Below are 26410 nucleotides of genomic sequence, written 5' to 3' on the forward strand. Positions count from 1 at the left end.
TTAGAAGTCAGTCAGTGTAATGTGCCTTCGAAGTGCTTCAGACAATATAGTTGATGATTCCGTAAAGAGACTTGGTATTTTCTGTAGAGTAAAAGTAAAATGGTAAAGAAGTCTTGCTTAGTTATTAGATACAGTATAAACACAAAGATTCCTAAGCCTAGTTGCCTTTAACTGTTCTTTGGCTTAAGAGGAAACCAAAGAAACAGATAAGCCTGCAAGACCATCAAAATTAAATATGCAGATTCATAGTAATTGTAAATAGTCCTCTTCAATTCTTACCTGTCTTACAATCAACAACCCTTTTCAAATTGCATTCCCGTGTCACTGCCTGCCTTTCGAGTGTGACAGTATCAACCATATCTAGAAAATGCTCAAGATAATGAAATATCCACATCGCTTGCCTTATTGGCCACACACCAGGACCATGGAAGAGTTATCATTGAAGAAGTTACCTGTTGGGTAGCAAAACATCTGCAGCAAACAACCAAGTTCAGAAAGCACCAAGGACCCCCATATCAAGGTCAGACCAGAGTTTTATTTTATTATCTTTAGCCGTTTTCCAGACATGATGACTGCAGTCATAAGACCCCTGGCACCTCAGAGATCCTTAATAGATTGTACATTTAAAAGGAACATTTAAAGGAACATTTATATTGAATGTATTTACATAAATAACTGAGAAGGCAAATTGTATGTACATTTCAAGTGTACCAAGCCTAAAATTGGACTAATTGGATCTTTATGATTTAATGAGTGTTTAGTTTTAAGGCAATTCCATAAACAGTCTAAGAATCCTTTAACAGTATAGAGGAATTTGACTGGCTTATAAAATATATTTGAGGTTGAGCTGATAAAAAAAAAGAATAATACACAATGGGAAATGTCACATTTTTTCATCACATACCTGTTTACCAAACAAATTATTTAACTTCTTGAAACAGTTGAATTGATGGAAAGTGCAGGAGCCGACATGCCTTGTGATGTTGACTGTAAAAGGGAAACATATACTAATAAGATATCAAACATGTGCTTGTACATTTTTATTTTGCCAACCATATACACAATTAGAAATAAATCTCTCTCAAAACAATGCTTTTATTTTCAAATCAGCATGGATTAATTAGTTTTCTTCATCTCCCAACTACAGAAATAAGTGACAAAATCTTCTCATGATTCACTTGCCGAGATGGAATGCTATCTTTGAATCTAAATCCACCATGCACTCGAGCTAAAGCCAGATACTGTATAGCATGGCCCCTTTATCAACACAAGTCATTTTCTCCATGTAGAAGGAGTATTTGATTCCCCCTTTATTTAGAATGAATATTACCTTTGAGTGTTGTGAACTCCACCTGCACCAAGAATATTTATTCCGTATAGCTTCTCGTACCTGTGTGTTTCATAGAAAATGAATCTTAATGCTTAATCATGTATGTAGTTGCATGTAATAAAACAATAAACCAAAACAGTAAATATCCTAAAATTGTGTTCTTACCTTCTTATCCCAGAGAGTTCCACCCAACAGAATGAATAATCCCTGAAAATATTCAAAGATTGAAATTACATCTTTCAGCTCTTACACTACTATACAAAGTATTCAATACGACTGATTTCCCACGAGCATTATTACAGAGGAAAAAGTATGAAATATGAAGATTATGAACAAAAATAGCCCATTTCAGTGTACAGAAATTGCAAACAATCTAAGACAAAGTTTTAAAGGACTGATAACCAAAAGATTGATTCATACTAGAAACAAATTTTCAAAAAAGAAATGGGTGTTCTGATCACTCCCTGGTCTGGAATTCAGAAACAACAACTGTCTCAGGACACGTAGCTAGGAATCAGGAAAGAGAACACGATTCCCCACAGTTCTCAAGATTCAGAGATCAGAAATGCTACTTTATTTGTTTATTTAACTTTACACACTCTGGATACCATGTAGTTCCGTCACTGATTTGTTTAGTTTGGCAAAGTATATGCCAATTAAATCCACAGAGGTAATTATGATAATTTATTTTGCACAAGGTAGTTTGGCTTATTTCTATGCTAAACCAAAATTCAAGAAGCAGATAACTGAACTCATTCATTCAATTATTCATTTATTAAATTTATTAAATTTTATGCCACCTATCTCACTAATAAAATAACCCCAATGGCAAAAACTACGATTAGCATTGCCATTTTCAAGAACAATGTGATTTTCCAGAAACTCGTGGTTCATTATAGGATGCTGATATCAATGACATCATTAGATTGCATGTTGGAAAGAGCTGCTTGAATCACCCCTCATTTAGTTAGATTATGTATTATAACACAGAGAGATACCCAAAGAAAATATCGCTGATGTTTTTGACATCTACTATTCCAAACAGCTGATATTATCAATCCACTTACCTGAAAGGCATTGAAAAGTAAATAACATATGGAATATTTTGGGACTTCCTGGAACAACTGTGGCCAGTCCAAATCCCCAAGTAAGACCTAACAGTGGTGTCAGTACACCAATGCTCTTGGCAATTCGATACAAAGAACTCTTTTCTTCATTGATGGACTTTTCCCCAATTGAACGTCTTGATATTTTTGCTATAACCACAACAGTAACAATAGCATTAATAGCAACAATGATCATGGCAGGAATCACTAAGGCTAAGACGGCTTTGCTTTCCTCCCAGTTGAGAAAGCAGCTCTTTTTCCTTGTGTAAGAAGAATATAAGGGTGCTGGCTATTGTGATGGCTGCTATTATTAGAGGACAGATGTATCCCAAGCAGAAGCCAAGGGTTTTCATGATGGTTTTGCTTGCATTGTGTAGAAGAAAGACCAAGTGATAGAAGAGCATCAGTCCCAAAGCGAGCATCCAAAAGAAGACACAGAGGTAGAAATAGTGAACGAAAAAAGTTGCCACTATGCAAAGATTCCCCTCCACTGCATAATTTTGGTCATGTGTTGCAGCAACAACAATGAAGCAGATATCTGCACTCAAGAGAGAAACTGCAATGTTCAGAATACAAACATGGCGCATGTATGCAATTCTTGTTTTAGTGACTGATTTCCACACAACCAGTTCTATTCCAAGGCAAATAATCAGGCTGACTATAGAAAGGCTCAGGCCAATGTAAGTGATATAAGTCAGTTCATCCAGTGACGTTTCCTCATCGGGAGACATGAGCATGGCAAAGGAAGTTGTGTGATTGCAAGAGCAAATGACACTGTCCCCGTCATCCTTAGTTTCACAGCCCGTATCATCCCAGTCTCCTTCTTCTGCCCTAAACGAAATTCCAAAAGACACATTGTGGATTGTTCATGGCCTTTTCACGCTTTGCAAAAGCCATTTTGATCTGGAAATCCTCATTTATTTGGGGATTTATTACTGTCGACATTACCAAACTATTTCATTTCCTTTCTATACTGTGGAATGATACGTTCAAGTGTTGAATAAGCCACACTGACGATCGTGATTGATTTCTCAGTATCAAAATATGCACCCTCAATAAGCACACTTCCCATGAGGCCTGCAGACTGTGAAAAAGCAAAGCTGCTGTTATAAATGGAGGGATTGCTTTCGCCAAGAACAGTTCCTTTGATTTGAAGACTTTTCTGTATGATTGAAGGAATATTGATTAATTGGTTGGAGTGATTCTAAAAATTGTTCTACCGAACCAAGTAATTGAGAAGTCCCATTCTGTACATATTTCCAAGTTTCTGTTGGACTGGTGATAATAGCTTCTACAGTAGACCCAAAGTTCTGGAAAAAAAGTGGGGGGGGGAATAACTCTTTTTAATTACCAGATTGCATTAGAAAATCCTCTTCCTGTCAGTGTATCTCAATCCACTTACCAACTTCCAACACAAGATCCTAGTGTTAAAGTCTAAAATTCTTCTAACACTTGAAATATGTTATTAAGTTCAGATATGATAGTACATTATAACAGTGTGGAATTATACAAAGGATTAGTCATTAACTTCTACTAGCATCATCTAGGCATCTTATGAGTAAGGGTCTACATAGTGATATTTAATCATTTCTCCATCAAAATTGGAACTTTGCTCTAATTTTCAGGTTATCACCAAACTCATCATGAATGTAACATGATCCTCCCCATCATTGTGTCATAGTTATTGTAATTTCAAATGCCCTACAGTATTTCAAAAAGGAATATAAATAGAAAGAATTATAAGCACAAAATCCTATAGAGTGCTCTTACTTTGTCATCAGTCAGTCTCAGTCAGGGAGCTTTGACCCACCCAAGAAAACGTGTTTAGGCATCTGTACTATATGGCCCATCTATACTATCTATATTCACGTATATGTGTCCATACGTAATCACCAGAAATAGCACTCCCAAAAAGGAAATGGCCAGAAAAAAAGAGAAAGAAATTATATTAAATCAGTTTGGGTTTTAGTAGTGTTGGCAGAGACCAACTGGGCAGTTGGGAAATTTTGGCTACAATACTGAAAAGAAGTTCAGGAGTCCTGGGTGGGAAAAGTTGGTTTAAAAGGTCATGAGGATTAGCTCCTTCTGTAGACAACTTAAGACTTTTCAAGTTTAAAAAAAGGGTGCTATGTGTTTCTTATTCTGCTTTCGATACTGACACTAACACCCTTCGAGTAGATAGCAAGTAAAGTACCCCCAAGCCGTTTGCTACTTACTCCCATATTCTCTTCATTCGCCTCTACTGGTATGGTTGATACCAAAGTCAGGGTTTCAAGAACAGCATTTAGGTTTGCAGCAGACTTGTTTATTTCCGCCTGTGTCTGCTCGGTGGTTTCTTTCATTTTTTTAAGGAATGAGGGCAACTTCTCCTGGGAGTCTGGACTGGAGGCCAAAGACTAGAATTAGAATTAAAGACATGTTAAAGATAAATTAGATGGCATGGCTGGATCATCAGCTAAACTGAACAGCTTTGGCTGCTTGAAAAAAAGTGCTGAATGTTGGGAACTCTGCTTGTGACATGGCAATGAAGACACATCACTTAAGTTTTTTCACAAGTTAACAATGTCCAGTTGCCACTCAATGGGATGAAGAGACATTCCACTTTGAAGAAGACACCATATTAATTTACCGTTTTCCCTTTTGGGGCTAAAGACCTTCTGCTAGAAGAGCAGGTAGCAGCTGGGGCGAGGGAAACCCTTGCACAAATTCATAGTGTCCACCAATTTCACCCATTCCTGGACTGGGAGATTTTCATGGTCATTTCTGCCTTAGTCATCTCCCATTTGTTTATTGCAATGCATTCTACATGGGGTTGCCCTTGAGGACTATCCAGAACCTGCAACAGATCCAGAATGTGGCAGCACATAGTTTCGGATGCCAGATAGTTTGCCTGAAAATTCACCAGTACTGTGTGAGCTTCACTGACTCTCAGTTGCTTCTGGGTGCAATTCAAAGTGCTGGTTATTATCTCTAAAGCCTTGCATGACACATGGGCAGATTATTTATGGGGGTACCTCATCCTGAAGGTATATCTACAGTATCTTACTAGGTTAGATAGGAAGGGCATGCTTGAGGTCCTTAAATGTTGTCATCTGATACGATATGCCTTCTCAATGGTCACCCCAATTCTAAAAGGCTAGTGCCTACAATCTGAAGGATCCCTATCCTTTTAGCTTTCCTCCAATATTGAGTTAGGATGAGGGTTAATCCAGGAGGCTGTTTGGTCTGTCAACTGCAGAGATGGATGTTTTTGTTTTTAATATCTATTTTCTTGTTTTGAGACATTTGGATCATTTAAAGAGATAGGCAGTTATATAAGTTATGTAAATAAAAAATATCATTAATTAACCCTTTGAGAGAGTGTGGAAGTGGAACTATGTTTTTTAACTTTAATAATTCCACAGAGAGTCAGAAGGAAAAAGCTGAGCTCACCTGATCAACAAGACACAGACAATAGTCTAATCTAGGATAGAATTCCAGAATATTCTTCAAGAGAGTGGTGATATTTCTTGACATATGCAAATAGATATGTAATATATTACTGATATACTGTAAATATTTGTATGCATGTATGTATCTTGTGTGTGTCTTTGTGTGTCTATGTGTAAAGCCAAATTAATAAAATATGTATCTATATCTAATCTTTATTTATATCTATATCTACACACACACACACACACACACACACACACACAGAGATAGTTTGGTGTGTAGTGTCAGGCCTGCAGCCATATTCCTTTTGGATCTTTGGCCTGCCACACTTTCTATTATTCTACTATGCTGTTTCTATTGTGGGAAAATGGGAGGGGGGATGGTATGGAGTTAAATGCTATGTAGCATTTCTAGAATCCAAGGTCATCCTTTCTCTCTACACCTCTGCACCTGACCAGAACTAGATGGGTGGATCTGCCAGCATGGCAGTGGAAGATTGGGCCTTGTGATGGGTTGTGGGTGGGTGGGTGGGTAGGGGCAAGATCATAAACTTTTAACTGGGTGGGGAAACCAGGAAGCTTTCAGATACAGGTTTCCACAGATGTGCCAACATGGTTCTCTTAATAAATTGGAACTTTGAGCAATACTTTGCCTTGGACTCTGATTTAATTTTGGATGCTATTTGGAAGCCTGACATGTAGTTTGTTGAAGTACAGGTAGTCCTTGAATTACAGCCATTTGTTTAGTGGCCATTCGAAGGAACCTTAAACTGTTGCAGCATATGCAATGCAACACTTTACGGCCATGTTGTTAGCAATTCAGTCCCATTCAGAAACTAAGGGCCACCTGTGCTGTCCAGCTGTTCAAAGACTTTGGAATGCGATGGAAAAATGAATCTATGTTCTTGACCATTAATCAAAACTACTGGGACCTCCTTCTTCCTAGACAACATCAGTAAAAGAGAGAATTGGTCCTCCCTATGAGGCAGAAAACCCTTGGTTGTAACAATCAGGTTGAAGAATTAAAGGGAAGCTCACTCAGACCTCTTTCATTGATCTCAATTCTCAGAGCACTTTGTTTCAATAGACCTCAATTCCTCTGACTTGGCCTGGGTTTACAATGGAGACTGGAGCATGATTACCTCAGCAGAATTCAAAAGGTCATTGATGGGACCAGCCAGGCAGTTGTTTCTATGAACAGTCCATTTAGTACGATCACATCTATAAATGATGTTTCCTCTCACAGAGTTACTTGTCCCATGCAAATTTAAGCAAGGCTTTATGATCTGTGCTTCATTTGCTCCCACACCAATGTCTGAGGAATTGCACACTACATTCTTTGCTGTAAAGAAAGGTTTTTAAAAGTTACATCTTGCTTTCTGAGTCACATGTCTACTTACATATTTATAAAGCTAGCTACAGTTCATCAGGAATAAGAACTCTTCCATTGCACATATGAACAAAACATCTACTTCTTACAACATTACAAAGAAACTCTTTTTAACTGAAAAATCCTGTAGTTTATTCCAGTGAAAGTGTGTGAATAATTGATGAAGGAGATTTTTCCCCCTCCCCAAATAGCCTAATTTTTAGATGTTAAAGGAAGATGGCTTTTAAAGGACACAGTTATGTAGATCTTTAATTTGGAAGGAAAAGGAAAGTATGTCTTCACATTAAAATTCCTGTTTTCCAATGAGGAAGCATCAAACAAGATATTTTTGGAATGGAAAAAAACCCCCCCCCCCATTTTTCTACAGTGTGAAAGGCAGAGCCTTCAGAAAAAATGCAAAATGTAAAAGACCCAACATAAACAAATTATCTCTTAGCATACTCCAGATATTTTTCAAGCAAACCTGTTTGTACTAGAGATAAAGCAGATAATCCTATATTATTAAGATTGATTTGCATGCATTAGTGACTGATTTATGCAATGGCATTCTCTCTTACCTGGTATAAAACGTAGGACTATAGCTGGACTTGTCACATTTTGATTGATTTCATTCATAAACATACAATGCATCTGGAGTGCTATCCTTCTGAATTGCAGTGTATGTCTGTGAAACTTTGTATGGAATAGTAGCAATTGAGATTATTTATTCTTCTTTTTTCTGTAAAGGAACAAATTATTAATGTGGGGTTAAGGTTTCAACATCCAGAGTAAGAAGCTAGTCTCCCACTCTTAACCTAGATATTAGTCAGGTTTATTAAAATAGATGTATTCATATATGCCCTGTTCTCCCAAAATAAAACCTCCTCGGATAATAAGCCCAATTGGGCTTTTGAGTGCATACACTAAAATAAACCCTCCCCCCAAAATAAGCCCTCCCTGAAAATATTGCAACACAGCAGCAGCCATGAGGTGACCACACTCGCTGCTTTCTGCACCTCAAAAATAATAAGACCTCCTGGAAATAAGACCAAGCGCTTATTTCGTGGATCAAAAAAAATAAGTCCCTGTCTTATTTTCGGGGAAACACAGTAGTTAGGTGAAGACATTTTGTGTTAAATCTCTGAGAAAACAACTTTTTAACTGTTTGTAAAAGGCTTGACAGTTTCAGTCGAGACTCTGAGGGCTTAGGCCCTGTTTTCATCCAGTTACCATCTATAACTTAGACTCCTGAAAATGGAGAATATTTATAGCTCAGGGATGAAATGAGGGGTCCTTGGTACTCTCTGAGCTTGGTTGTTTTTTTGCAGACATTTCATTACCCAAAGTAAGTAACATCATCAGTGCGACTAAGGAATGGGAATGTTTACTAGTATGGATGATGTTACTTAGTTTGGATAATGAAACATCTGCAAAAAAAACAACCAAGCTCAGAGAGCACCAAGGAGCCCTTCACATAGACACTTGATACAGGTTTTTCCTTGAATACTAATCAACATTAGGGAATTAAGTATATGGAAATCACTAAGGGAACTGGTGCTGAATCTCAGATTATTCAACCCCTGCTACAAAGCTCCAGGACAGTGTTTCTCACCCTTACTAACTTTTAAGATGTGTGGATGTCAACTCCCAGCATTTCTCAGCCAGCAAAGATTGAGGTGCACACATCTCAAAGCTGCAAAGGTTGAGAAACACTGATGTAGAAGCAAACTGTGATTTTCATGGTTGCATTTGACCTTGCCAAACCCCCATTATGTTTTCAAGAGAAATGGATATCTAGCTATTCATCAACAGCTCTACTTCCACCCAGCCTATGATTACTTACCTGCCCTAATATAGTGATCATGAGAAAAAAAATAAACAGTGTAATTTTCCATCCGGTGTGTACAACATTCCAGACGTCTTGTTTCTGGACAAGAAACTACTGTCTCTATGGGATCTCTTATGATCTCTTGAGGCTGGAGCAACGGAATAACTTTAATTGTTATATTTCCAAAGCTGCTCAAAAAACTTTGGGAAAAGTTGCATGTATAGATGCCTAGAAAAATAAAACCAGCAGGTTTAACAAATGCAAAAGAAATTAAAAACAGACAGGTTTAAAGCAGCAGCAACTATCATTCAAGTCCTCTAAAATCAAGGAGTAGAAACGAATTAAAAGGCACTTTAGTGAACACATTATTTCATTGATAAAATTATTTTTTTCATGAATGAGATGGCTGAGTGAAATGATTCATGTTTTGACTCACCAGTCCAGTCCTGGTTTGCCCTAGGTACAGTTAGCACAGATGTGGCATCTGTGGAGCTCTTCGTGGTGGTGTACCACATACTACCTATTTCCTTTATAGTCCTGCCATTCTGAATTTTCCAAACAATTGTGTCATAATTGCTCACATCACTCTGGCATGTTAAAAAGAAAGCATCTCCCTCGGAAACAATGTCCTTTGAACTTGAAAGGGTTATTTTTGCTGGTGAAACACAAAATAAAAAGACATTATTTAGTATTTCATTAAGAGACCAGCATTACAAAAGAGACTTATTGGAGAATTGTGTGATTTGCCTTCCTAATACGAAGATTAGTTCTCATATATTAAGACATTAGTTCTACCATACAATACATGTTCTAATCTTTTATTGACCATTCTAGATCCTCAGTCCTAAAATGTTTTGCTTCCATCATTTGCTGTGTTCCTTAGCATGGTTTAATAAAGTATTTCTCCTTGTATTTTTAAAACAGCTGGCACAAAAATATGTTTACATCATCTTGTTAATTGCTGTGGGTGGTTTTTGATATCTCCAGAATGTTTCACCATAGCCTATGAAGATTGCCCATTAGTTGGCAGGCATACTCTAGCAAAGATTCAATAGCAGAAAAATTGGAAATCACCCCGCCCCTTCAACTCTGTCTCAATCTCTTTAAAAAAAAAAAAGCAGAATCCCCACCTCCATTCTATAATATCAGAAGGACAAAAAGAATACAACACATATTTACAAACAATGTGTGGCCAGAAAAGCAATGTGAAGTGAGATGAAAGGTTGTATGGAGAATTGTATGAGTCAAGCCAGTGGTGGGATGCTCCCGGTTTGGCTCAGATCAGGCGAAACAGTAGTGGCGGCAGCAGGAGGCTCCACCCACCCACCTGGACGCTTCTGCACATGCACAAGCGTGCACGTGTGCACGAGTGAACCGGTAGTAAACAAAATTGAAACCCACTACCTATATCAAAAATTTAAGAGCAAAGTCTAAAATAAGCAGTTAATGTTTGAAGAACTTTTAGAATCCAGTGGAGGAACTAAACAAGCTTTCCATGGGTCAAAGTCTTGCTGTACTGTGTCACAAAAAACCCCTTCTTGCTTTCTCAAGATCCTGGTCTCTTGCCACAAACTTTATACATGATTTTGTCCACATTCATTTATAGTCAATCCCTTAAACTGCATCTTAGCTAGAAGCATTTATGCAAAAGTGCTAACTTCAATACTGTATTCTAAATCTAGTAGTACAGATTTTCTCAGATGATTACTGAATCTATCCACAATAGCCAGAAAACAGGCGCAGTATCCAAAGAAAGCTTACCCACACGAAAAAATGTCACTTTGATTATTCTATTGGCACGAGCACCATAGGTGGTATTTAGCTCACATGTGTAATCAGTGCTGGTACCAGACTTATCTGCTGGACATTGAGATTCACTAGCCTTCAGCAAGTAGATGGTACAGTTGTTCATTGAATTAGTGCTTCCTGCAAAGAAAAGCAATCAATCTGAAAAAGATTGAAGAAAGGCTGATGCTTGAAATAAAGCTATGTAGTATCTGAGTTTCTGCCTCCTATAGTACTTATACATTGCATGCATTGGAAGAAGAATGGAAGAGGAATTTGTAAGTTGTTGCGATGGTTAAATTTATATCCCACCTTTCTTACAGAAGCTCAAGGCAGTATACACAGTCCTCGCCCCTCCATTTCCCCTCAACAAAAACCTGTGAGATGAGTTGAGCTGAGAATTGTGTTCCCTTTACTGAACATGCATAAACAGGAAAAGGTTGAATGCATGCAAAATAATAGTAACCCAACCTAAGTTACCCAAAATAATAGTAACAAATTTAGCCACCCGAAAACATTGCTGCTTTAGATAGTGGGATAGGCAGCATATAAATATAATAAATAAATAAATAAACTGTGGGCTCATGACTGCAGCAGCAAAGGCTGATTGGTGTTGCTAAGCTGTGGAACAGTAGGCAGGGGATCCTTTTTTAGCCTCACAATTGCAGCTCTAGATCAGGTCTAAGTGGAGGCACATTGACATGAGTTCAGAGTCTCCTGTACATGAGGAGCCTCCTTCCTCCAAAACAAAGTTTAATTAGTATGTGTGGCATTCTGAGCAGATAAAGTCCAGGGTCATTGTTAACTTTATAAACATTTCAAATTTTAAATTGATAATAATTAAAGTTCAAGAAAGGTCAGAATACATCCAAAGAGGAGGGAAAGAAGGGGAAGAAAGAGTGGTGTCTATCTAAAAGCTTTTCATGTAATGTGTTCCTCCCTCCCTTCATTCCTTCCTTTGTTCCTTTGTTCCTTCCTTTGCATCTAGACCAGTGTTTCTCAACCTTGGCAACTTGAAGATGTCCGGACTTCAACTCCCAGAATTCCCCAGCCAGCGAATGCATTCGCTGGCTGGGGAATTCTGGGAGTTAAAGTCCGGACATCTTCAAGTTGCCAAGGTTGAGAAACACTGATCTAGACACTAGGAGACAATGCCTTGAAGGATGTGTGTGATATATTATTATACCTTTTACTTTATATATTTTAACTAAGAAATATGTGAACATTTTAACATGTCACTATTGCATGTATTTACAATTTATCATATATTTGCATTTGGCACATAAATATGTCTCTGGCTGGGGGAAAACTAGTCAAAATATATTTTCCGCACATGGCATATAAGAAATTGGAGGAAATGCTGACTGAGAAAGAGTTGTTGGATCAAAGCAACCTAGAGAGCTTCAATGCCCGAGGAGGAAGCAGAAACTAAATTTCCCTGCTTCTCACTGTTAACTCTTGCCCCCACACTGGTTCTCTGATGAATGCATTGGATTAGATGCATGCAGGAAGGCCTAGAACTAAAGTAAGAGGAGCTCTAGAAACAGGGTTATGACTGAAGTACCCCAGATGTACAGATAATGAAAGTGTGTGTTTGACTGCAATTGACTTTGGGTGTGCCAGTAATATGGAAAATATTTTCATTCTTCTCCTACAATCGCAAGCATATAAATTTACTGATTGATAGAATTTATCTCCACTACAAAGAGCCTTGTGGCAGTCTACAACATCCATCAATCCAGAGTTTACAAAGTGGTAAAAATAAACCAGACAGTCAAGTAAATCCTAGTGTGTGGTACTTTATAATTAATTATTCAAACCCCAGGGGTTCAATTTTAACAGTCTGCAGAAGGAGAAATTGAAACTCTAGTACAGCCAATTCCACAGACCAGGTGCATCAACTGAAATTACCTGCCTGTGTCTAGTCTTCTCATTTTCTTTTAAAGGTTTTCCTTTTGCAGGGAGATATTTGAGCTATTATTTCTTTCTGTGTGTTAAGGGTGGGGGGATGTCATAAGGAGGTAGTACAGGGCACATATACTCCTCTTCTTCCCCTCTTCATAGCCATAACTACATTATGGTTAACTAGTTGCCCCTAGGTGACCAATCCTCTGAAAATACATATTGGGATTTGCACCAGAATGGGTGTGAATCTCTATGCAATGTATCTCCATTACCATTCAGGTCTTTTTGATTTCAGAATCAGAATCAGAATAGAGCTGGAAGGAACCTTGGAGGTCTTCTAGTCCAGTCCCCTGCTCTAGCAGGAGATCCTATACCATTTCAGACAAGTGACTCTCCAATCTCTTCTTAAAACCTTCAGCGATGAAGTGCCCACAATGTCTGAAGGCAAGCTCTTCCATTGGTTAATTGTCATCACTGCTAGGAGGTTTCTCCTTAATATCAGGTTGCTTCTCTCCTTGGTTAGTTTCCATCCATTGTTTCTTGTCCTGCCTTCTGGTGCTTTGGAAAATAAACTGACCCCCTCTTCTTTGTGGCAGCCACTCAATTTTTCAATCTCAAATTTTCTGATAAGGAATGCTACATATCCCATTGACAGGTCAACTACTTTCATTCTCCCCTTTGCAGGCAAATTCGGAACTCTAGGTTTTGTGAAGGAGAAGAGAAAACAGAAATAGGAAAGCACATAACTTTCTGCCCCACTTTTCCAACTGAGATCAAGAGATTGGAGCTCTCCATGACCAAAATTATTATCTTTTTGGTCTGCAAAGGCAGCAAACAGTGAATTTGCATAGAGCCAAGGTGGCGCAGTGGTTAAATGCAGCACTGCAGGCTACTGCTAGATCAGCAGGTCAGCGGTTCAAATCTCACCGGCTCAGGGTTGACTCAGCCTTCCATCCTTCCGAGGTGGGTAAAATGAGGACCCAGATTTGGGGGCAATATGCTGACTCTCTGTAAACCGCTTAGAGAGGCCTGAAAGGCCTATGAAGCGGTATATAAGTCTACTGCTATTGCTATTGCTATTGCTTAACACATTGGCTGGTGCAAGTTAGGCAATGGTGGAGCAAGAGTTACAGAATTTCAGTTCAGGTCTTGATTTTGTTTTGATGGAGGAAAGTATGAAAGTCAGATTCCGAGCCCATGTTTTTGTCCAGCTTACTGTAACCCCAAAGCAACACAAGACAGCTACACTTTCTATATAAAGAGTGCTGGAAAGTAAAAACTGATCAGCTATAATCAGCACTTAGTATAGATGATATTGCTACATACCTGAAATATTTATTGCTCCGTTGGGTCTCCAATTTAGAGAAAAGTTGTATGTCTCTATCTGTGCAGCAGCTCAGTTCTTTTATATCTGTACCATCACAGATAATAGAAACATTTTCTGATGGCACAAGTTTAATTTGAGAGACCACTACATTAACTTCACCTCTGTATATTGAGGGCAATTTCTCTGAGTCGTCTTTAAAACTGCAAGTAATTATCTGCAAAAAAGACAAATATGTTAAGGGCAAACATAGTTTCCTAAAATAACACACTTGTTAGGCACAAAAGCCACTTTTGAAATACAACAAGCTTATCACAGTTCTCTAATAAAATCTATGTTGCAGTTCTAATACATGAAGACATATCTCAGAGAAATAATCAGTCCCAGACTGAGCATGAGCCAGAAAGGTGAGTTGACAAAGTATAATGCAGTATTATTTTGCTTTAATAGAATAACAGTTCAGGTAACATCATACCAGTCAGCAGACCTCTAGTTGTGCAACAGGAATTTGTTTTCCATCCTAAATCTGCTCTTGAGAGTTTCCCAACTCTTGTTCAAATTTGAGAGTGCAGCAATAATATAGGCTGGCAGGATAATTTTTGGTAATTTTGGTAAAAAAAGTTATTCAATAAAAATCATGTAACAGTGACAAAACATACTTTGCCTTCATCATTTCAGGCACCGCACCTTACGAATGAGATAGGAAAATTAGCATTGGTTCAAAAAAGGCCACCAAATGACCAATCAAATAAGTGCTGTGTGGAAAGCTGGACAAAAACAGGATCCATAGGCAACTGCAGAGGGCAGACAAGTGTCAGAGCACACAAAACCTATGACGTACACATTTGTATTCACCACTGAGAAACAAAAATGTAAGGGCAAATTTCACATGTCTTCATTATGTGCCTGCTGTCATTTTGATGTAACCTTACACTGCTGTGATGCTTATGATTGAGTCTATTGACACTTGACAGGAGAAGGTTGAGAGAGAATGTGTCAGCACTTTACAGGTTATCTGAAGAAATTCATAAATCAAACCAATAATTCTGAAGACTTAAGTTACAATGAAGTTTTTGAGAGAAAATTAGGAAGCACCTTTTAAGAATAAGTGTAGGTGGAGCCAATTGGCCAGAGGAGTGGTAAGCGTTTCCCCACTGGAAACCCAAATAGGGATTCCCAGCTATTTGTTGGGAATGATCTAAGTTCTACATCTCCTGCTCTGAGAAGGGCGTTCTCCATGATGGCCTGTAATAACTTTCTTTCTGGTCTTTGCTAGTTCCATAAACAAAGGACTCATGTTAAAGTTAACACTGTTTCCCAACAAAACCTCCACCGTCTCCCACCACAAAATGGAGACATTTGCTGGAATGACTGACTAAGGCTTTTGATATACTGGAGAGAACATGCTGATACTACCCTGTTTCCCCCAAAATAAGACCTCCCCAGATAATAAACCCAATCATGCTTTTGAGTGCATGTGCTAAAATAAGCCTTCCCCAAAAAATAAGCCCTCTCCAAAATATTACAACACAGCAGCAGCCATGAGGTGACCATGCTTGCCGCCTCCGCACCTCAAAAATAGTAAGGCCTCCCCGAAAATAGGCAAGTGCTTATTTGGGGGGGGGGTCAAAAGAAAATAAGGCCCTGTCTTATTTTCGGGAAAACATGGTATTAGGTAGCTATCAGCTCATCCATAGGTGCTGCTTGCCCTGGCACAAGGATGGCCCATTCACTGTTTTCTTTTTTGAGGACAGAAACTCATAAATAATCTTCAGCCACACCCCAGACCATTATACCAAGGCCATCTCTACCCATCTTTCCTTGCTTTTCTCCAGACTGCTGTTTTCTGACTTTTGCCAGCACAACACAATCAATGCCATGTGTCTGCCATACAATCAACATCTCAGCAGCCTTCGAAGTTTGCAAAAGGGCAAAATATATTTGAGAAAGGGAAAAGGGAATCAAGGAGGAGTTGTTGAAGGCATGGAATCTGACTAATAATTGGTAGGAAAAATGCAGATCCTGATGGAAATGGAAATGACTAGAGGAGGGTAGGAATGCCTGGAATGGTGACCAGAACACACACTGCCCTGAATTCCTGCTTGTTGATTTCAATTCAGCACACAGCTTGGGCTGATATTCTGTTTGAGATTAGGCCTGCTGCTAATCTCACCACTGATGGAGGAAAATTTGCTGAAGCAGGATTATTATTGGGAATAGATCAGAGCAGGTTCCATGATATTGCCAGCATTAATCCAATCTTTTAGTATAGTCTGGCTACAGTTGGGAGACCAGCAGTGTTCAAGGGACAGTAACATTTTTTATGACACACTTCAGTATGTGTGCCTAGAGATAGTGATAGCATATAGTTTCCACATCATAATAGATTGTGTGTGTTTGGTTATACTTGCCCAAATTTTAGATCTATGAGAATATTATTTTCAAACATCCTGGTTTAAAAAGGTACATTGTTGGCTCCAATAATGGACTGCAAGAACCACAAACTTTTGGATCTATTGTATCTTCTGTCTGATGCTGCCTTTGTACTGCACTGTTTATAAGGAAAGAGTATCTGAGGCTCGGGGTGAACTGTTTTTGATGCTCTCTGGACTTGATTTTTGATTGCAGACATTTTGTTCCTTACTAGGAAATATCACCAGTGCGAGGAAGTGTAGGGCTTGTTCCCTGTTTATATACAATGGCTTACCCTGCTAATGTTGTTAGGGGTGTTTATAGAATTGTTTCTGACCCTTTGACTGCTGATTATCAGGCAACACAAACAAACAGCTCCAGCACTCTTCTATTTAAAATTCAGAATTACCTGATTCGTTCAGCTTGATGTCTATTATTGTCAGGGTTGCTATCTTGCTTCCCATTTAATCTCTTCTGTCAATGTAAACCTGTCAGACATGATGACATTATAACTCCAGGACACCTTTCTTGAAGTATCTTCTGTCGTGCAGGTTATTTTTACTGTATCTCCCTCGAAAACGTGTTCAGGAGAAAATAGAGATTTTACTTTACCTAGCATGGCATAAAGAGAATTCTTCAAAACTAGTGGAAATCGAAATGTTTATTATCACCATTATATATTTAGTGAAATGTACAATTTATAATTGGTGTTCAGTCTACGGAAAGTTGCAGCGCTATTTTAAGATATAACACACAGATGGACTCTGGACTCCGAAGTATCTTTGGGAGCAAAAATAATAAATATGTGATCCTATAAGTCAATATATAGTTAATCTTTCATTCATATACACCATAGCACACACATATAGACACACTGTTTCAGCATGAAAAAATATTAACTTTTCAAAATATGAATTCTAAAATTCATATTCATATGTGAACTAACATATAATATAGAGTATTGCTTTTATAATGCTCAGCTACTTCATAGTATTATTTGTACTCTTCTGAACATGTTTTGGAAATCTACTGAAACTACCTAGCAAAATTAAGACATTGGCAGGGATATCTTAATTGCCTTAAACATTGATGTCTTCAGTTCAAAGGAGTTCTGGTTCAGGAAATGAGATAATTTGCATGTGGATTTCCAAGGTGATTAACAATAATTTAGCTTAAGAATACAAACATCATTTTCAAACAAGTGGTGCCAATCAATGGCCAGTTTTTCACAAATCCATGGTAAAGGCTGAATCTCCAAATTTGATTCTTCACTACCATAGCTTGGCCTGTGGATGTTAAAATTATATTAAAACTCTAAAGATATTTTCTCACCACCAAGGACAGCAACTATATTCACCAAAACAGAAATACACATTTTAATAAAAGATATTTTAAAACATTACCAAAGATTTCTGTTGCAAATGTGGAAGATGCTAAGTTGTAGGGGTAATATAAAAGAGCAGCTATCTTGGGATGTGCATTTTCAAGCGGGATCTGCCTTGCTGAGGTTACTTCATAGCCAACCATGACGCTTCCAGGCCTATGTAAAAGAATATTGTCCAGTAACTTCAAGCTCATATGTAATAAATGATACACAATATCATTCTCCTGCCAAAATAGCAGTTTGAAAGCATGCAAATGCGAGTAGATAATAGGCACCACTTCAATGAGAAGTAATAGCATTCCTGCACCTTCAGCATATAGTCATGTCGACCACATGACCACAAAAGCATCTTCAGATGATACTGATTCCCTCAGTTAGTAATCAAAGATAAGCACTGCCTCCCTAGGGTCAGAGATGACTGGACAGGGGAAACTTTTAACCTTTTTAAATGGCTTTTAAAGCTATATTTTCATGGTAGCTGGAGGAAAAGAAAACCAGACGTGGATTGCCTCATCATTCTCTTCTACAATTCTGCCTTATCTACTCAAAAAGCAGTATAATCCAATGTGATAGTTTATGGCTAACAGGACAAAGGCATATTCCATGGTGAACTCCTGCTTCTGCAGTAGATTTTCTATCTTCCTCAGTCACCAAATCTACTTCAGATGGCCCATCAATCTTCCTGAAAATTGTTTGTTTGTTTGTTTGTTTCTTCTAGAAAATGCTGTCCTTCAACCTCTCCCCACCAAAAAAACCATTACTGAGGGTAACCCAAAGTATCTTAACTGCTAGAATTGTATAATGGACAGTAAAGATGAATTAAAATATTGACTGCTTTGTTTTAAGTGCTTACATTGTGTTTGCATGTATATCTCTGCATTTCTATTATGAGGAGAAAATATAAAACTATCAAACTCAATTACTGTACCTATATTATAACGCCTATGCATCTATATGCTATTTTCTTAATTATATAATCAGAGCAATGGGAATTTCAAACTGGAAGAAGAAAGGTTTTTTTCTGATTGGACACTCTAGAATATAATGAAAATGCCCTTAACAATCCCTTGCTAGTTGGAGATTTGACATTAGGATTGGGGAAAACATATTGTATAGGAACCAAAAATAATCATTGATATGTGATCATGATAGGAACAAGCTCTTCAACTTAGAATAGATATTATAACACAGACAACAAAGATATAGCTCTAGAATGGATTTGAGGATTTTTATCATGGCCAATATAATTATTTGCTTTCTTCTAATATCTATGCAGGTGTTATGATTATCTGAGTGAGTTTTGACTCTCCAGGTGACTACATGAACAGATCTATATAGTTTTCTAGGACCTTTTTAAAAAAAGTGGTTAGTTAGTACCTTGTTCATGGATGTTTTTCAACTTTCTAATTCTGGCTGACACAGTGATTAGCCCAAAGTCACCACTTGGTTTCCATGCCAAGGGGCTTTCTGTTCCTAATACAATATTATTTAACTATGACAAACCTGTCTTTCAATTATCTGTAGATTACGTTTATAGAGATTGTATTATCTATAGAGTGGGAAGTTTTTGCTGACTTTTACTGCAGAAAAGCTTATCTCTGCATTATAAGTTTGCACTACTTGAAACTAATTTTCATTTTATGCTTAGCATTTATCAGTTGGATCATTATACCAAGTCAAAACAAATCATTTTTTCAAGTGAAACAAAAAGGTTTTCATACCTGAATCCTGTAACTGTTGCATTTATGAAACCCGGTAAAGTTGAATAGCCCTCAATAAACTGAAAGAAAGCAATACATTTGCAGAGTATTTATTATTAATTAAGGCCACATTACTTCACTTACTATTACAGACATCCTGCATACTTTCATGAAACATCAAACAAAGACCATGATTTTCACAATCCTGGTCACATGGGCTGAGACTTCTTTGCCGAATCTAATATAGAAATAATCTACTAAAAGTGTATGAAGAGATACATTAAATTACAATACCCATAACACCCAATCAGCATGCTTATCAATTAAGAACACTGTTATCTAAAACAGGGCTCCCCAGACTGTGGAAAGTGGTGGGCGACTGGGAAGCTTCATTTATGAAAGTGGCGAGGAAGTGCATGCAAAACCATCCCTTTTCCCAACGCCCACCCCTGCTACCTCCAATGTCTGTCAAGCTGAAAAGATTGGGGAATGTTGCTCTAAAACATCTGAAAGGTATTAGATAAAAGGTTAGTTTACCCTGAATCTTAATTCAAAGCCAGAGTTAATCAAAGTAAGTCCATTCATTCCTGTCATAACAAGATGAAATAAATACTTTCCCAGGCTTAATAGTTTCACAGGCTTTGGCAGTTCCTTGCCAAACAGGGTAATGGTAAACAGCTCAACCAAAGAACCTTCAAGACCCAACAACACTGACAGGGCAAGGCACTAGAACATAAACTGACAGGGCAAACTCCATTCCCTACTAGCACAAATGTTGTTACCTAGCTTGGATAATGAAATTCCTGCAAGGAAACAACCAATATCAAAGAGTACTAAGGACCCCTCATTTCACTCTGAGCTACAAATATTTTCCTTTATAGATTAAAGAATATATATTGCATATGGAATGCTTCTTCTACTCTTCCACCATGCTATTGACAGATAATCCCCAGTTGAATATATGTATGTATTATCTTCCATATTAGGAACTTGGGACCCACATATATCAGCAAGCATTTAATACTTTCTGTTATATAGGTGTTTCAATTAAAAATATGTTTGTGTTTTTGTAAGTTTGATACTATCAGTCCCATCAAAATACATCATCCTTCATAGATCACTTAAAGTATCAGCTCCATTCCCAACTACACACAAAAAGCAACAGGATTTATTTAATATTTTCCCTTGAAAACTTTTTCTTTCCATTCAAGATGCTTCTTGGATGAGAAGTAAAATATTTTCAAGGGAAAAAAAACTAAGGCAGTCCAGTTGCCTTTGAAAAGCACCTTGGGATAACTATGACCGAGGTGGCGCAGTGGTTAGGGTGCAGTACTGCAGGCCACTTCAGCTGACTGTTTATCTGCAGTTCAGCGGTTCTAATCTCACCGGCTCAAGGTTGACTCAGCCTTCCATCCTTCCGAGGCGGGTGACAATGAGGACCCAGACTGTGGGGGCGATATGCTGACTCTGTAAACCGCTTAGAGAGGGCTGAAAGCCCTATGAAGCGGTATATAAGTCTAACTGCTATTGCTATTGCTATGACTTTCCATAGACAACTACAGACCATTTTCACACTTTCAGTATAGTTATATACACTTACAATAATAAAAACCCAACAACCATAGTGTTGTGGAAGAGAAAGCCAATGTTTGTTGCTCCAGGAGCTGTGGCACTTCAGGGCTATTTCAATAACAATTTTTAACCCTCCTATTGGTCATCTGGAAGAGAACACATTGGCTTATTGCCTGCTCTGAGCCACTAGAAATGAAGATAATCCAAGGCCAGTTTCAAATTCTTTTGTAACAGTATAGATTGTAAATGGACACGAAAGTGAAAACGTGCCATATGAAAGGCCTACAGAAAGCTTATTTGGGTGGCTTCAGTTAAGAGTTTAACTGAAGCACTAAAAAGACTACAAAGACGCAAGTCATTGGCAGTACCCTGAGCTTAGTGGTTTTAGATTACATCCAGATTAATAAAATGGGACTTGCATTTGTTTTAATCACATAAACTATCTAGACACCTTCAAAAGAAACCATTTTCAGCTAAATAATAAGAGTTTCAAAATATCTTGTCAGGTTTTAGCTGAAGAACCAGACTTACTGCCTTCTCAAGATCATGTTTGTATTGGTTTGAACAAGGCAGAGGATGAATCCCATAGATCATTCTTGAAGGGTATATCAAGTCGGACAGACATGTTTGTTATGAGCACTGAAGGAATATCTGCAGTAAAAAAGAAGAGAAATCATCTTATTAGCTGAAATAGAGATTTGAAAATAAAGTATCATTTAAATCATAAAATTCAGTCTTGGCTATAATGTTTAATAGTTCATTCATTTAAAATTTGCATTAATTTAGTTATATATTCTTTTATTGGCGCTTGCAGGAGGACATGGAGAAGAGGAGATGGGAATAATAATCTGAAATCTGGCAGTGTGAGCAATGAAACAATACTGACAATAGAGGGGGGGAATCATGGGGACTGGAGTGGGAGCAGAGTAATATAACAAAAGTTTAAAACAAGAAACTAAATGAAAATAACTAATAATATGGAGGATGGGAACAGAACACAAACAATATGAAATGACCGAGAAGGGGCTCTTTGTGAAAAGATAACTTTTAGGTAGTGCCAATTATATGTGTGCAAGAAAGACCAAGCTAAGGTCGCCATGCTTGGAGATCAGCAGACATATTTGGAATGTTGATCAAATGTCATAGGCACTTTCCCACCATGATTGCGGTGGTAGATACGGTTATTCACAAAGAACCCATGTACCAGAAGATTGCAGCCACCCATCCTCTTATTTTATTTCTAAGAATACCTCCAGTTTCTGTGTTGGGAGCATAGCCATGAGAAATGCTTGAGCATGCTTGAGATCCATGCTTTGATTTGCTACAAGCTAGCTTCCCACTCAATTTCAAAATCAAAATATTCTAAACCAATACAATTAGATGTAGCACCGCAAGCACCAAACAGTGCATAGTCACCCCACATTGGGGATTTAGGCAAAGTCAAATAAAATATAATGCATGCAGCTGCAAAATGGCTTTTCAATTTTGCAAATCATAGCATGAAGTTAAAAGATCTGAATCAGATTTCTGATCTGAAATTCCAGTATTTTGTTTGATTGCATAAATTATAGAAGTCAAATATTATTTAGATGACATTTGACAAATCCAGAAAGTGAAAAATTGGAAAATAGCAGTGGTTGTAAAATATAGGCTGAAAAGGCTATGAGCTGCTATCCTAGAGCATGTAAAAACCAGAATTTTCTGATTTGAAAATAATTTAAGCTTCCATTTTGGCAGATTTACCCATGAAAAGTTATTTTTTGATGAATGAATTGCTGTTGCCCATAAACCACCATTCATCCCCATTTGCTACCTTCTCTTACCTTCTGATTGAAGTTGACAAAAGGTCCCTTGAGCAGGAAGCTGTGCAATACAGGTTGCAGCTCTTTCCCACTGCAGTTGTAGTATTATGGCAGACAGGATATGCTTTACAGATCTCGTCAGACCATTCATAATCAGGTTCACAGAAACAATGAGAAAGATTAGTGCCAGCTGAGTTGCACACTAATGTGAGAAAAGAGGGAGGTAGAGAAAGATCTAAATCATTGCATCTTGCTGATGTTATCCATCTCATTGATTATGTTTACTCTATATGCCCAATTCAAACCTTATACAAACTTGACAGGTTGAATATCCAAGATCCTAATCCAGTATTTCTCAACTTTGGCCACTTGAAGATATATGAACTTTTGATAAATCAGATTATTTTATAGAATTTTATCTGTTGCAGGAAGTATTGCTAATCTTTTAGAAATATTTTAGAAATATTCCTGCCTATCTTAATTCTCCCTAATACATTTTAGTTCTGAGTCCTTTTATGACTTCCAAAAGAAATTCACCCTCCAACCTCTGATCAGGACATACAAGGAGAAAGGAACCTAAGTGAACAAAATGTGCTTACACCTTCCTGGAACACAAGAGAGGTTAATTCCATTAGGTTGAACTGCAAAGAGCCACCCTATACCGTAATAAGAGGCTCTTGTGTTCCCAGCAGACTTTCCCTTTCTTTATATTAGAAGAGCTGTCAAGCATTAGCAAATGTTTATAGAAAGTGTTTTGTTTTGTTTTTAAAGAATAGATAAGTCTCTTGATAGCTATTCCTGAACATACAGTCTTTCCCTTGGCTCCTGGACAGGGGCCAAAATTGTGAGATGCCAGCAAAGGTAAAATGATCTAACATTAGTGGTTGCTTAAATCAATGGTTCTCTGTGGACTCTTGGTCTTTGGGACCTTTTCAAGGGGGGAGATATGAAAATTCTATAAAACTATTTTATAATGATACTAAAATATTATTTAAGTTTTCCATTCCTATTCTCATAAATGTAGACTGCAGTTTTTTAGGGGCTACATGACAAGTGATGAAGTCCTCATATGTACTTGTGTTTTCGCCTATTTGTTAGGGTTTTTAAAGGTAGCATGTTTAGGATATAAATATGTGTGTTTTCAGAATAACTCAGATTTAGGGTTAAAATTAGTTAACATGTAATGGGTTTATTATTGTTATTTTTAAATGAATAAATAAACCCAACAAAGCAAAACTGTTTGGTATCCTCAATAACTTTTAAGAATGTAAAGGGGTACTGAGATTAAATAATTAAGAACTGCTGGTTTAGTTTTGTACCACAGATCTAGCAACCCTGGTTCAAAGATAAATACTTTAGAAGTACTTCAACCCCAAATTTGTCAGGAGGGAGAGAGAGAGAGAGAGAGAGAGAGGGAGGGAGGGAGGGAGGGAGAGGGAGAGAGGAGGGAGGGAGATCTTTGATCTTTGAGCCAGCTACTTATTTTTATACACACACACACACACACACACACACACACTTAAATTACACATAGAAAAGCAAATGTTGATAAAGGCAAATGGTAAACGACTACTTACCAGTAGTAATATTAATTTGTGAAATGCTTATATCTGAATGTGGGACTGAAACTGGGAGACTAAGGTTTTGAAAAACCTTCTGAGGTCCTCCTGGAGTGAGGTGTCTACAAAGTTTATCTCAACAGCAATTGTGTATTCTGGCGACATGCCTAACAAGGGAGAAAAATGATCTGTCATAATTAATTATGTAATAAGAGTGACTCAGCCATCTCCTGCTATCTTTTTCTCAGTGACCGTCCATGTCAGAAAATCTCAGGCCCAGGAGCCTCTACAATCTTGTCAACTACCTTGCAAGTTTCATCTAGTACAGAAAGCAGAAATGTAAGCAAATACATGCATTTTTCAATCAGTGCTTGTTTACCTCTGTTCCAGAAGCTACACTGGTTGCCAATATGCTTCCAGGTTGAATTCAAAGTGTTGGTAATAAATTCATGGCATGAGGCTGGGTTATTTGAGGGACCACTCCTCACAGGTTACATCTACCCATCCCATCAAGATTGACATGTTTATAGATCTTGTCCGGACCCAAGAAGAGAGTCTTTTTATCATGGTTCCTATCTTTTGGAACATCATCCCCTACACTCATCCAAAAGATTAGATCAGCTGCAAATTCTGCTTGTGCCCTCTTTCCTCGGTCTTTCTGTGATTGTGCAAACACACACACACACACACACACACACCCTGGTCTCCCTGCAATTGCACAAATGCATTCACCCAGCACCTCTGCAATTACAAGCACGCCAAGTCCTCTTTCAATGGCTTCCCTACAATTGCACACATGCACACACACATCAGCTCCAGGACCTCTCTACCCACCCCCCACATTCCTTACCTGGAACTTCCTACATTCCCCACTTAATGGCTCACACATATTAGTTGCAACAACAACCAGGACTGCCTGGATTGCTATTGCTAAGTGGTGTGGTCATGTGACATTGTACTTTATGGCCCCTTTACTTAGTGAGGGCAGTCCTGGTCCCAATTGCAATTGTAACTTGAGGACTCCATTTAATACATTATACTGTATGTTTACCACAACAAGCATTGGTGCTTTTGAGCTACACTGCATCCTATCTCTGCATCCCCCAGTGTGATGCCCAATGATCCCAGTGACATCTTACTTGATGACTTTGGGATGTTCTCCCAGTTTTCTTGAGACTGACTATACTCTATTGCCATCCTTTTGTGAATGGGCAAGCTCTCATACCAATGTGCTTTAACATTGCAAACATTGATATGCCCATCAAAATTGACATCCCATCTCTTCATATTAAGAAAACATCTGCAAGGAAAACAAGCAAGCTCAGAGGGCACCAAGAACCCCTCATTTCAACCCTGAGCTCAAATATTCTCCTCTATCAGTATATAACATTGTGCTTAACAATTGCACCAGATTTGCTTCACAACTGCAGTTGGAACTGATGTCATAAGTCAGGCATGGTCAAGTGACATTTACTTTATGATCACACTGTTAACACAGAGTTGTCAGGCCCGGTTGCAGTTGGCGAGCAAGGCAGAAATCAGATCATTTACCAAAGCAAAGCGATTGTACAAATTGATGTGTATCCGAAGATGAAGTTACTATTTGTTAGCAAAAGACATTAAAGATATCCACCTACCTTCACGCTTTTGTCTGTGTAACTCTAGTTGTGCGGTGTTGTCCTCTATTTCGCCCCCACTGTTATGAATCTGAAAGATAGGCATTTTCCTCTTTATAAAAAAAGATTTATACATTGGGGGAGGGTTTTCAGAGAAAACCATAAATATTCATTCCTGGTGAATCAACCAGCAGGAATTTCAACCACCTAATGACTCAACTGTCTGGAGACCACATTTACATAATAGTAATGAATGAAGGTGAATATATGTGTCCCAGAATAAAGTT

At 38.0% G+C, this 26410-nt stretch overlaps 1 protein-coding gene across 1 annotated transcript; it reads right to left on the reverse strand.

Moving 5' to 3' along the window:
* ADGRF5 (adhesion G protein-coupled receptor F5) lies at positions 1-26229 on the reverse strand. Its single transcript, XM_032213039.1, is given in 31 exon segments — positions 1-81; positions 905-930; positions 933-987; positions 1331-1390; positions 1496-1537; positions 2140-2165; positions 2398-2714; positions 2716-3273; positions 3275-3394; positions 3396-3620; positions 3622-3746; positions 4653-4832; positions 7010-7209; positions 7815-7907; positions 7910-7975; positions 9080-9292; positions 9501-9719; positions 10826-10990; positions 14081-14114; positions 14116-14291; positions 16894-16953; positions 16956-17102; positions 17894-18030; positions 19596-19654; positions 21678-21704; positions 21706-21797; positions 22970-23036; positions 23038-23150; positions 24526-24591; positions 24594-24674; positions 26145-26229. Coding segments are annotated over 31 exon segments (3915 nt in total).
* Between the last annotated feature and the right edge of the window lie 181 nt (positions 26230-26410).

The sequence above is a fragment of the Thamnophis elegans genome, chromosome 3 (genome assembly GCF_009769535.1).
Source record: "Thamnophis elegans isolate rThaEle1 chromosome 3, rThaEle1.pri, whole genome shotgun sequence".
Taxonomy (NCBI): domain Eukaryota; kingdom Metazoa; phylum Chordata; class Lepidosauria; order Squamata; family Colubridae; genus Thamnophis; species Thamnophis elegans.